This window comes from Paramormyrops kingsleyae, chromosome 22, assembly GCF_048594095.1.
Source record: "Paramormyrops kingsleyae isolate MSU_618 chromosome 22, PKINGS_0.4, whole genome shotgun sequence".
Taxonomy (NCBI): domain Eukaryota; kingdom Metazoa; phylum Chordata; class Actinopteri; order Osteoglossiformes; family Mormyridae; genus Paramormyrops; species Paramormyrops kingsleyae.
In genome coordinates, this window is record NC_132818.1 from 18,802,766 (window position 1) to 18,816,097 (window position 13,332).

At 47.8% G+C, this 13,332-nt stretch overlaps 2 protein-coding genes and 1 long non-coding RNA gene across 13 annotated transcripts in view; 1 reads left to right on the plus strand and 2 right to left on the minus strand.

Annotated features, from left to right (window-relative positions):
• Positions 1-7,563, minus strand: part of lasp1 (LIM and SH3 protein 1) — a 23,342-nt gene extending 15,779 nt beyond the window's left edge. Inside the window, exons 1-2 of one of the 3 annotated variants that reach the window (XM_023835421.2) lie at positions 7,142-7,563; positions 6,095-6,159 (exon numbers count right to left, since the gene is read on the minus strand). In XM_023835421.2, coding sequence (XP_023691189.1) covers positions 6,095-6,157 — 63 coding nt within the window. In that variant the 5' untranslated portion in view covers positions 6,158-6,159; positions 7,142-7,563. Of the gene's footprint in view, positions 1-6,094; positions 6,160-6,228; positions 6,375-7,141 lie in introns of those variants that run through there. The other 2 variants (XM_023835420.2, XM_023835423.2) reach the window with 2 other exon arrangements.
• The window catches only part of LOC140581673 (uncharacterized), an 8,417-nt gene continuing 1,008 nt past the window's right edge, over positions 5,924-13,332 (plus strand). Inside the window, exons 1-2 of the long non-coding RNA XR_011984810.1 lie at positions 5,924-5,964; positions 6,055-6,241. This is a non-coding gene — a long non-coding RNA (uncharacterized lncRNA). The remainder of the gene's footprint in view (positions 5,965-6,054; positions 6,242-13,332) is intronic.
• Positions 11,315-13,332, minus strand: part of LOC111855917 (plexin domain-containing protein 1-like) — a 27,355-nt gene continuing 25,337 nt past the window's right edge. For all 9 annotated transcript variants that reach the window (XM_023835415.2, XM_023835414.2, XM_023835418.2 and 6 more), the window contains 2 exons: positions 12,784-12,941; positions 11,315-11,949 (listed from right to left, as the gene is read on the minus strand). In XM_023835415.2, coding sequence (XP_023691183.1) covers positions 11,830-11,949; positions 12,784-12,941 — 278 coding nt within the window. In that variant the 3' untranslated portion in view covers positions 11,315-11,829. The remainder of the gene's footprint in view (positions 11,950-12,783; positions 12,942-13,332) is intronic.

Genomic DNA, 13,332 nt, shown 5'->3' on the forward strand with positions numbered 1-13,332 from the left:
AATGTTACTCAGGTGACCATACAGCCGCACGTTTACGAGTGTTTACACCCGCACAGCGAGGCATCTCCTTCCGTCCATGCTGAGATAGTGTTTTTTTCCCTGTTTATTTTGATAACTTGCTCGCCCCCCCCCCCCCCCCATGAGAAAGGATCACAATAATCCGGGGGGGGAGATGTGAACCCATGAGCTTCGTCTTATTGGTGCAAAGCTGTACTTGTTGAGCTACTGGAGTTAAACACACAGAACTGTTGCTGTGCTTCACCTAAGCACCCAATGGCCATCATGATGTGACTGACTGCTGTGGGCAACCTACAGACCCCCCCCCCCAACATCACCAAGATTGCCCACAGGTAGATTCCCTCACCTTCTGTGGCACGTGTGGGGTGGGCTAACCACTAACCTGTACAAGACAGCAGATGACCCACAACCCATGTCCACATCCAGCATGTGGTCTGACCCACAGCTGCCCGCTTCCTCTCTAAAGGAATGTGCCACTTGCTTAGGTGCTTGAATGTCTCAGGAGACCTCGTTTAGCTGAAAGGGCTGCCCCATCTCTGTTCCCACTGCGCACCCCCCCCCCACCCCGTGGGAACGACATCAATAACAACACTGTCATCCCAAGCACAACGCCTCGAGAAAACTCACAACTCTGACCCCAACAAGTTCCTAAACCGATGGTTGCCCCCACTCAAAATTCAAGCTATTATTTGTGCAAAAGAGAATAAAGGTTAAATTAAATAACGTTAGAAGGGAGAGATACTAGGCTACAAAGACCAAATAGAAGATCAATGACAGTTAAACTATAGCGAAAGACGGTAGTGAAGCGATCATTGTCATTAATCACTATTTATTTACAGTTTGCTGATGGGGTAAACAAGTAGCTGCGGTGGACGATCTGACCTGTGCTGGACTGTCAGACATGGATCTATTCGAGGGGCTCGTTTAATTAAAGTAATTAAATTGGACAACGAGAGAAGCTGAGTTGCACTTTCAGGTGTCAGCCGTGTGTCAGAAACGACTGTGATCCCATGTGGGTTTAAACGTGCCCCCCGCCCCCACCGCTGTAGCGTCCAGCACAGGCCCGAGCGTGGGAGGGTGAGTCTGAGGGTGGGGGCTGAGAAGGAGATGGGGGGGGGGGCGGACACTTGGCAGAAGCAGCTTCAGAGAGAGAGCGAGAGGAAATGAACGACCGTAAACACAGGCAGCTGCCAGAGAAATCGAGGGGGAAGGAAGTGGGGGGGGGGCAGGAGCAGGACTAGAGATTTAGGAAAAAAAGAGGAGCTAGGTCTTTACTGGGCGGGGGCGGGGGGGGGGGGGGGGGCTGATTTTAAAGAAAATGGATGATACACTATTTAAACAAATTAGTCTGTATTTATTTAGGGGCAAACCAGAACATTTCAGGGCCAATGAAGCCCCCTGAACTAGCCCTGGTGACGCCGAGGGGAACAGGGGGTTTCTGCATGGCGCCCCCCACCACCTCATACGGTCTCGCAGCACCACACCTCGCCGGCGGCGTCATACCCGTGACGCGCCGAGAAACGGGGGCTCGCGCATGCAGACAGCAACAAGGCCTCTGACTCGCCGATGGCTTCCCCGCCCCCCCGTCTCCAGCCCGCCATCAGACGGATAAAACACCACAAGGACTGGATAATGGAAGGTAAATCATTAAGCCACCCCCCACGCCTCCCCCGGGGTGGATGGGTGACGTTTACCAGCCTGGACATGAAGGCCCAGTCGTTCCGCTCCCGCCGGCACCCTAACCTTTGACACGAACTTTTAAAAAAGGCTGGGGGAGAGGTGTTGGGAAATCAGCCACGTCCAGACCGAGAGCCGCGGAGAACGTGGCTGCCAGACCGCTGACGGCTCCGCTCCCTGGTTAAGAACAAACCGACCAACCAAACAAGCAAGCAAACAAAACGAACAAAGACAATGGCTGGACGAGGTCCAGGAGCACTCCAGAAAGGGGCCGTGCAGCAGAGAAGAGTCTCCCCGTTTCTCAAAGCTTGAATATAAACAGACACGTCTGTGGGTCCTTATGATGTGGCAGGAAATGAACAAGGGGGGGGGGGGGGGTGGCCCACTAACGACCTGGACTTTGACCTGCAGCCTTCAGAGGTGAATATTAACTGGCTAGCGGCACCAGTCCCCCCTCCCCCTGACTGAGAATACCACGCTAAACTCGTTGCCACTTTACTGGCAAACCCTCCAGGACTCTGGGCTGCAGGTTCATCCCATTCAAAAGGCAGCAACGCAAGGAGTTCGAATCGGAGTGGGGGATTATGGGAAAAAGAGGCCCCCGGATGCAGCCCCGGTACTTTGTCCCAGGCCCCCACGCGTACGGTCCGACTTACTGCGGTAATCCGACTGCTTGGGTCTTTTGTAAGACAGGCTGGGCTCTAATCTGATTAGATCCCTCAGCCACCGTGGTGGAAAGTAGCAACGTCGGTGATCTCCCGGGAAGAACTGGCGATCCATACAATAGGCACTGGGAGATTGAGAAACCCACCACATGGCGGCATGCCTGATCAGAGGCGGACTGGAAAAATGAACGCCTTGATGTCTTAAGTTCTCTTATTTATTCAGCCTTGCGCAACTGTATTTGCAGTGTGCTGCCTTTACACTAAAGCCCAGAGTCCTTGCACTGTGAAATCTGTGCAGTTCATGTTGTTTTGTTGCTGTATGCAAATGAACTTCCCCTTGGTGTAAAGTATATCTAATGGCCAAATCCCTCACACTACTTTTTATGCGGCTTTATTTTAAATCTCCTTTTAATGGACATGCTCATTTTTTGCTGCAGTCTCAGTGATTAAAGCTCCCCGTACCTTTCAAACTGCACCTGTGATGACTGACGAGCGATTCTTTGGGTCACGCTGCTCCCACCCCACCATCCTCGCCTCCGGCTCCCTTTCACGTTACCGAAACCGAACTTTTTTTAACAGCATTTTCATTACATTTCAGATTTTCTACGCATACCTCAGTCTTGCTAACAGGGTGCGGTTTTGGGAGCCAGTTTCAGGGACGTGCGGATGGTCACGCGAGCGTGATGTGCGCGTGCGAACATTCTCTTCGGGCCTCGCTACCCTGCTCCCGTCGTCACTGTGGGAGCCCAGGGGCTGGAAAAACTCAACAGTCTGGCGTCCTTTAATCCCTAGCGCAGATCCCCCCACCCCACTCCCCCCCAGAGACCCACCTGCTCTGGGAAGGTAAACTGGGAGTCTCCTCTCTCATTTCTTGGCTTATTTTTGGAATGGGAGCAGTTCCGTGACCCAGATTAGTCTGACACCGACCCCCATCTCGGGTCCTCATCTCCACCCACCTCACTCTGCAACAACCCCGTCTGATCCAAGAAGTGGTCGTTTCAGGCCAAACACCAGAGCCAAGCCAAAGGTTCGCTCCAATGCTACAGAGGCTCAATTCTGGACTGGCTAGATCTCCATGAAGCCAAGAGGATTTGGGTAAACAAGCAAGAAGTGTGGACGAAGGAACGTGCGGTCACCATTACTGTGGAGTATTTAGACGAAAGCGGCTATTTTGGGGCGAGACATCCAGGGGCAACCCTCATTACTGTTGCTGGCTATTATCAGACATGTTTATGCAAAGCTAGCGCTCCAAGAGAGACTTTCCATGTGGGGGTGGGATATAAACGACTGCCCAGCCGTCACGCCGGACAGCAAACGTGTCCAGGTGTCCCCCAGCTGTGAGGGGGAGGGCCGGTTATGCTATTAGCTAGAATTGGCTGGTAAGAGGATCTGACAGCCAGCTGAGATATTCAGCCCTGTCAGACCTTGCTGGTGTTCAGGGGCTGCAGTGTGTAAAGGGGGGGGGGGGGGGGGGGTTGCGAGCGGAAAATGCCAGGGGACCAGGGTGGAGCGCTGAAGGACGGCCCAGCGCCGCCGCAAATCCAAAACCGGCAAGCCGAAGTGGGCGGCTAGACAGAGATGATTATACAGGTGACTGCATCCACCCTCAGCCCGGCGACCGGCCGGAGACGCGTCTGCGAAACTAGCACCCCCACAAAGATGAGAAAAAAACAAAACAAAACAAAAAAAACACGCGGGCAGAGAGGCTGCAGGGGGTGCAGCGGCCTGGTGAGGCAGTAATGCATCCCCTTCCCGCCATTTGAAACCTCGAGCTTGGCCACCCTCGAACTCACAGGATCTGACATCAGCATTTTCATGCGTCCCTCTGCCTTTATGACTCCTGCACACACACACACACACACACACACACACACACACACACACACTCAAACACCACTCGTAGGCCAGTGACATCACACCTCGCATGACCCCGCTCGCGCTGCAGTACTCCACATCAACCCCCACCCCAACTCAAATGCACGGGCCCAACGGAGCAGTCGCCTTCACAGCGCAACATACTGAAGTCCCCCCCCCCCCCCATGGCGGGACGATGGCGCTTTCCAGAGAGGGTGGGGCCGCTCCAAGGTGCCTGCATTGGCGCGTGACGCCGCAGCCACGCCACCCTCCCGGCGGACTCAGCTCGAGGAGTCTGGCTCACACCGCTGCCTGATAAACACAAAGGATGGCTGGCGGGGGGTGGGTGGAACAGAGATGAGAACGACTCCCTCAGATACATCGGTTCACTCAAGATAAAGCAGGGGGGGGGGGGCAAACTCAATCATGCACTCACCCTTCATGAAGAAAATACAAACTTGAAACTGGACTCAGGCACATCTCAGAGGCCGACCAGGATTACCCTAAAGCACCAGGAAGCGCTTATGAGGAGAGTATGCTAGCTCTCTCACAGGTGCGTGTCAGAGTTAGAGAGAGCCTTTCTGCAAGCGTGGGGGGGGGGGGGGGGGGATGAGACTAGAAGGCCCAATTTAACAGAAGACCACACACGACATCCCAGAACTCAGTCACACGTGTCCGCGTAACACACCGTGAAGTTTCAACAAACACAGTGCCCGCCAACCACAAACCGCTTCTACAGACCATAATATCAGCACAACGACTATAGGCTTCCACGCCCTAGGTCAGAATGCATATTTTTAGATTTTAGTAAAGTTTATATGACATGGAAAAAAAAACATTACAGAAACTAGAATTTAAGTTTCAATAAATACAAATTCTTGTAGAATCTTTGTGGAATTAAGTGAAGCAAAATTTCAAATTAGTTTTCAACTAACTGACTATGAATTCCCTCGGGCACTAACAGCCCCACAGTGGGTCTGAGATGTCACCAGGAACACAGGGCATCACGGGAACGTCCCAGTCAAACCAGCAGCTGGGGCTTCTCGCTTCCTTCCCGACCGTCTCTGCCCACACCGGACAGAAACCCGTCGACCCAAACCAGACCACACTCCCAGGAGTGTTACGCAAATGGCGCACAGACCTCAGCTTTCGTTTGGACGCTGTTTGGTAATGCCACAGTGGTGAATAGGGCCCATCTATTGTCACATACACTGCAACCAGCAACTTACACCTAAATACCAACCACCCACCCCTCCCCGCTTCCCCCACTACTTCTTGACCAATTCACTCTACAGTCACAGGACAGACATGATTCATAGACAGGAGAGTAACAAGAGACAGACTGTTATCTGGCCAGGCTTCACCTCTGTATTGCTTTCCTTCCGGAATGTTCCATTTGACAGCCCATTAGAAAAACCTGAATGCTTTTTATGTCCAAGGGGAAAGGGACCACACACAGGAATGCAAGTCAGCTTGCTACCCCACGGGGCACATAATGATTAGTATACTTTGGGCTGGGGGGGGGGGAGGGGGTCTTCTACAGGTGGTACAAGCAAATGCAAGTATACATACATTCTCCCCCGTAACCAAATACTCACACGTAAGCACCTATTCATAGCAATTCCAGGTAATTGTATCATCACCCAATACATGATGAGCATTTGTGGATCACAGTCCTATTTATCACAAAACATAGAGCCTCCAACCATGTCTTAACTGTATGGACAGGATACTGCTGCAGACCATATACGTAAGTAAATAAAAACAAAGGTGTAGCAATGAACGAAGATGAAGTAACCACACCTTTTATGGCATCTGAAACAACCGTTTACCTCCCCAGATCTGGCAGAAGTTTCCAAACATAGCAGAGGCCTACTGACCAATTTAGACTTTCCGAGCAGGGAAATGGCGAAATGACCTCTCTCTCCCACCACATCCGTCATCACTGGAAAACATTAAGACGCGCATAAGCATCACTCACAGCAGGACAAAGGAGCCCGATCCGCAGCCTTACCCGGGAGCGGAAGGTACGATCGCCCGGCCTCAGAGGCGCAAGCACTGCGTCTCCCACCGTAAATAACACGGAGGGTAAATGACGACGGGTTATGGAGGAGAAAACGACACCGTTTTTAAGGCGCGTAAGAGGAAACACGTAGTGAACACCTTCGTCATGTCTAACGTTAATCCTGTGCAATAGTGGCGATCTATCCACAGCCCACACTGTAGACGCGATCTAAAACACGGAAATGGAGGGGGGGTTAAAACTGCATCTATCGCCTGGCGGGCCTGGGCTCCCAACCCCGCGATCCTGCGGCGGGGATCGGGCACCGACTGCGGCTTTGGGCACGTCTTTGCGCCTTTAAGAGCCGAAAAACTAAACTTTTCCCCTAGAGAAAAGGGAGAAACTCCCACGCCCCTTGCAATCTACCCTATCTTATTGTTGTATGCGCAAGCGTAATGTATATATTCATTAAAACACGTTTTTAAGACGTTCGAATTTCAGGGTGGAGATGCAGGCTGCCCATGCGGGTTTCCCCCCCTGCGACTCCGGGACACACTGGTTGCGTGATCTGGCCCAAAAAGGGGTCCTAGGATCCGGTTGCACAGAAACCCAAAGGAGGCCGCCTTGTTCACCAAAACGGCACAAGCCACGGGCCTGGCTGAGGGGGGGAGCCCGGCTGCCGATCAGCCGATCAGCGCTAACGATGGTCATTATAAAGCCAGTTTCCACGCCGCCGCCAGAAATTAGCTAGTTCCTGGATCGGAAGCTGGATGCAAATCTAGATGTATTTCAAATGCGCCTTTTAGCATGCCCGCTGTGCTGCTAGCGTAGCTACAAGCGATCGGGTGTGCGGGAGAGCAACAGAATAGCTCATGAATTTCAAAGAAAAACATGTTAAACAAAAAAAAGAAGAGGTTCCCCTTACCTTATCCAGACAATTCACTTTTTCCGTCGGGTACACGACTCGGTTACATCTGCTACACAGCGGGTTCATTTTCCTGGAGTGTTATGGTAATCCGCTAGATTAAAACATACGATTTTATATGTTATATCAGAAGACCCCCCCCCAAAAAAAAGATCAGAACGGTGAATTTTGTACAAGGCAGGTAGACAGACTCGGATCGCACAGCTGACTGTCAGTAAAGGCGTCCGGGGCGTGCAGCGCGTTCACGACGTCGGGGTGCTGAGGAGGGGCGGTACTGCGGAGCTTCCAGACCGTCGGGTGTTTTTTTTATTGATATAACGTTACAGCGGCCCTTTTTTTAAACAGAGCATTTCAGGAATCCCCCGTAAAGAAGGAAAACAACTTTATTTGTCGGATGCATCTATAGCATTTGGTTTTTCGCAGCGCGGTTTGGCTTATATTTTCATAGTTTGTGACCTGGCAGCATCGGAGATGGGAGCGAGCGGTGCGCGGGCACGTCGCCGTCGGTTAAAATAACGTGAATCTTAGTGGATGGGACCCTTTACGCGGCTGTTTTTTGACTTCTGGCACGGCCCTGGAAACCATAAATCTCTTTTAAACAAAAACGGATTTTAAAACTAGGAGTGTATGACTTCCTGGACCAGGCCAGGATCATCAGTGAACACTGAAGTGTTCTAAATATGCATCAAAACCGCTGAATAATGAGCAAAGTGACATCATAAGAACGCCCATAAATGATCTTTTTGTATATCAGATAAACATACGTTTCCGTTTTAGTTCCATTTTTACGTTTTTGGGGACCTCTTGTGTTCTAGATGGGAACAATTTCCCTTTCCTGTTCAGAAGGATGACGAAGTATTACACTAGCAATAAACATGATATAAGATGACATTTTAAATAACTAGTTTTGACTCAGTGTAGAACCGAATACGTATTGTCATCGAGCAGATGGTGAAAAGCAATCAATTCGAACATCCGATTTTATGATACGTATCATAATCAACATGACAATTGACAGAAATTAAATTTTCCAAAGAGCCATTTAAAATACTTATACATGCCAAAAACAACATTAGCGAGTGTAGATATGGGTCTTGCTGCACTTAAAAGGCTCAAGAGATTTCGCAATTTGAAGAACGTGAATTTGTATTTTTCTTATTTTATTAAACGTCAGCGAATCAGCACTGGCATCTCTTCCAGGCTTAACTCCTGATTTGTACCAAATTCTGCTTGGGACAGATTCAAGCTCCCCCACCTCAGACCTGCTCAGGATAAATGGTTGGAAGATGGATGGATAGTTGAGCAAATAAACATATTTATAAATATCGTAAAGGGAATTATCTCCCGAGTTTTCCTACCATAACAAATGTCAAGGACATAATTACCAGATTACACCTGCCCAGGATAAATAAACAGTTAGCCTACCAGGTGGATTAACGGATACCTTACTCAAAGTAATCGGAGAACACGTCGCCATCGGGTTGGAAACAATTATTAGCTAAACAACGAATTTTTTGGAAGCAAATAAAAAGTTACCCTTAGAAACACATAATGTTCAATAAAGTAAATTGATACCAGTTTATTTCCAGAATGCTTTTGTTTTAACATTTGTTTTGGTACTTTATCTGCGTTAAAGGTACCAACCATTCATTTAATGATCCATGTTGTGGTTTACAATGTGCTTTCAAAAGCATAAAATGTCCAAATCTCTCCCAACGTTCAAAACGCTTTAAAACAAAGAGGAAATGAACGATATCAAAGACAGAACAGGATACGATTGGTCTTTCCGAAAGGGGTCGCTGTTACCAACATAAAATAAGATTATTTTTTAAGGAAAAGTAAGGTGTGTTAAACGAGGTGTAGAAAGGATTGAACTTTGTTGAACTTCCAGGGGTTGGGGGTGTGTTAGCGTCCTCTGAGCTGGGTAGGGTTAAGGACATGGAGAATGGAACTATTACATACACGAATTGCAGTAGGAGCACCTGAAATACCTGGCAGGCAAAAAGTGTTGTGACTGACGGTCCGTGCCACTCCACCAGAGTAAAGTGAGGTTTACTGAGACCACAAACGACTTTATGACTAATTAAACTTTTGTGATGTTTCTTTTTGTGGTGGATTTTCTGAATTAGATTAGATATGCCTAAAATAGACATTTGATAGGTCTAGGTTGTTGCTAAGGATTACTAAAATCACACGCTGCATAAAAACAAGCTAAGCTGACATGAATGTTTTTGACATTATATTTATTATTGAAAAAGTGTGAGAACCACATCAGAGTAAATGAACTTGGGGCTTATATCAGTGCAATGGAAGTCAGCTTGCCTTAATGGAAATTGTAGAGCAAAATTACTAAAGTGATGAAGATGGAGGCTTATTGTTGTTTTAAATGGTATCCAGCGTGCTATATAATACAAATTTGTTACGGAGTGAAAATTGTAGTTCTTCTTTCCTTAATCCTCATTAACCGGTACCTAGAGTTCAGTTAATCTTCTTTTGTCCAGCAGGGGGCAATCTCACATAGTGTGGCAATTTTTTTTACAGGTACTCTAGCCCAATGATAGAGTTAATGGATCATTCCAGAAAACCAACATTTAGTCACCTAGCTAACAAACCATGACCCGAGGTTCTTATTAAAAAATAAAGGACAAATTTCTTTTCCCGACACTTTACTGTGGCTGTTTCCCATTTTAAAGCTTAATGTGAAAAAATGCATGGAAACCACCTAGGATTTATTAATACATATAGCACCATAAAGCTACACCAGCTGTCCTTAAAGCCATTTCTGTTTAGATTATTACTGGACATAGCTGTGGCTTTGGGTTTACTGGATTTAGCAGAGCCTATTTTGAAGCTTGGAGACCTAGCCTCTGTTTAGGGGAAGCTGCTGGCATCTGTGTAATCACAACTGCTTGCAGGGCTTTAGCAGGCCGCTGGGACCGCTCTTCAAGGACAGAGCTGCAGGGGGACCAGCATTATTCTATTGTGCTAATGTTCTTATGATGTTTTGACATAAATTGACCTGATTGGCAAAGAATGGGCGCCACCTTTCTGGAGACATGGACATTACAGGTTGTGGCCAATGATGTGATCTTCCCCACACCTGTGGTTGGATACGCTGCTGGTAGCGTGTGAGATGGTCCATCCGTGAGTTCCCATAATGCACAGGGCGGAGGCCCATTCCCAAGGCTTTGTCGCTTTTGTATCCATTGGCATCTACAACAGTACATGTATCCATGCTCACCTATGCTCGAAAACCGCCAAAGTACCGCCGTGTTGAATCACCTGCACTAGTGGCCAAAATTGTGGAAAGACTTCCAAATTTTAGAGATTGCAGAATTCTATTCAACTGTTGCTCCTGTCATTTATTTAATCATCCAGTAAATTATATTTACATTCTTTGATTCTTTATATTACCGCTAATATTCGTGGAGTAGTTTTTAAAGCATAATGCCAAAAATGCTTCCACTGGCCTCTAGTGCAAGGCGGTGTTTCCTAACCCAGTCTGCAGGGAATGGCAAACAATCCACAGCTCCCAGCCAATCAAACAACGAATACCTGCTACAGGAACGTTGGGAGCTGGGAGGGAGCAAAAATGTGGACTGTCTGGGGTCCCTGAGGACTGGATTGGGAAACACCGACCTAATGAAAATGTATGAACTTTATTCATAGTGATTTTCCATGTAATAATTTGATTAATAATCTGTACAGTGTAAGGCATTACAACAGCTCAGCAGTGAGCAGCGTAAAATAAAGCCTCCAGAACTGTGGGCTTGATTCCCCCTGGGGGGTCCATGTAGTCCGTAAATGGAACGGGTGTCTTTAAATTGCCCGTAGTGTTTGAGTGTCCACCCTGTACCGGACTAGTGTCTCATCCAGGACATGCCCTTAGTTTCCTGGGATAAGCTCCAGGTTCACCATGACCTTGTACTGGACGAGCAGCAACCATGACCTCGTACTGGACGAGCAGCAACCATGAACTCGTACTGGACGAGCAGCAACCATGACCTCGTACTGGACGAGCAGCAACTATGACCTCGTACTGGACGAGCAACTATGGAAAATGGACAGTTGCTCGGATTGTTAACTTCATGGGAAGTTTGATCAAACCGTGCCTTATATCATATTCTGCTTCAGGGATTATGTTTCATAGCAAAAATAACATGCAGGCAAGCATCAGTGACAAAAATTGTATATATTTTACAAAATATCAAACTCGATGTGATTTTTATATGCAATCGATAAACAGCATGACAATATAAAACAGATTTTCCTTAAAAAAAAAAAAATGTACTGCTAACATTCGCTGTACATTATTTGCATTAGTGATGGGTTAGACTCACCCATCTGTGTATTTTGTCTTGATCTTTTAGGAGTGAGCAGTGAGCAAATGTGACTGCCAAATGTGTTAGAGCATGCCCCCGCAATCCCAAATAGGGGTCTCCAGCAATTTTTAAATCCTTATTTTAATATTTACTTTTTCAATCCTCAGGGAGGATTTAAGAATGGACGTGACCAGATAAACCAAAGGAGTTTAAGAGTTTGTGTTTTGGGGACTGACATCCTCTCGTCATTTGGTCTTCGGTGCATTGCCTCTCCATTGGTCCTCTGCCTTGTTCGTTTGTACGCACTCTCAGAAAAAGTCCACCTCCAGTGTCTTCCACGCATGCACCCAATTCTGTACTCCTGCCTCAATACTGCTCTGCCTCAATGAAGCCCTCCTTCTCGTGGCCACCGACGTCCACCTCGGCGTAGGCAGAGCGGCCGTTCTGGTTCCGGAACTTCATGGAGGGCCAGTATTTGCCGCGTCGCTGTGGAAACGGCAGAGGTCACAAGACATCAGGCGGGATTTGGCAGGGATGAGTATCGGTCATGTAGGAAATCAGAGTGGGGGGTGGGGTGGTGGTGGGGGGGGGGGCAGATGGAGAATCTGGGCCACTGAGAGTCATGTCATCTGCATATTTGAACCTTCTCAGCTGCTCACTCATCAAAATAGTCCTGAAAACATACCGCTTATCAGACAAGACGGAAATGAACAGCTACAAAAAAATGCTTTGTAATATATTTTTTCCCTTCATATCATTCAGCTCCATGTACTATGGTGAGTGACATTTTATAATACATTTTATTAAATCATGAAGAAAAAACAAAATCAAAACAGTCCCCTTACTTCTCCAAGCACTAAATACATCATCCCACGACCACTGTGATACTCTTTCTTGCCAGCATCAGTTTTTGGTTGTTCATTGAGCCAAATATGACCTGAACGGCTTTCCTTCCACTCTGCAAACACTTTCCTTTGACTCTGCAAACACTTTCCTTTGACTCTGCATACACTTTCCTTTGACTCATACATTTTTCTTCATGATTTGCTGGCATTAGTTCCTCATTATGTTGAGGTTGGACACCTTCAGCTGCAGAAAATTCAGGCAACTGACAAAACGCAAACAGACTTACAGTAGGTTGGATGACCTTTGGACACGGTCCTAGCATGAGTTTGGTAGCTTTACAGGTAAAACTGCCTTAGTTTTTAATTTGTCGTCATATTTAAAAATGGCAAATGAAACTAAAAGCTCTGCTGTAACATAATGTTCCTCATGTCACCTGGACTGGAGCTGCGTAGAGCAGCAAAATGTCACACTGACCGGTAAGAGGTAGAGAGGTGGGCTGGCAGCCGGGTGCGAGTTGATGTAGAGTACCAGCACCGCAAAGGCCAGCAGCAGTACCACGGCTGACACCACCCCGGCGATTACGCCCGTGTGCACCGGCGCCCCCTGCTGTTCCGGAGGTCCCGGTTTCTGACCTGCAAGCGAGGGAGCCGTACATGAGCGAAGCGCGACTTGACGGCGAACGGCTGTGAACTCCGGTACGGCTCAGCGATTTAATGAACGTCACCGTTTACGTGAATAGGAGGCATGTCACAGAAGTCAGCTTCTGTCTTAAAAATCCCCTGACAGGCATGGTGAATGGATTATGGAGATAAAAGAGACCGACCACAGGGAAATTAAAGGATAATTTAAACAGCCCCCCAGACTTCTCACCCACCATCACAAAAGGCAGCAGGTGCATGAACACTAATCGTGGCAACAGCTATAAGAATGAGACACGTCAGACTAATTCGATTTGAATATAATGCTCCTTCTGTCACTAATTAAAAGACTTCATCTGCTTTGCACCATGTGTCCTCCTCTTGC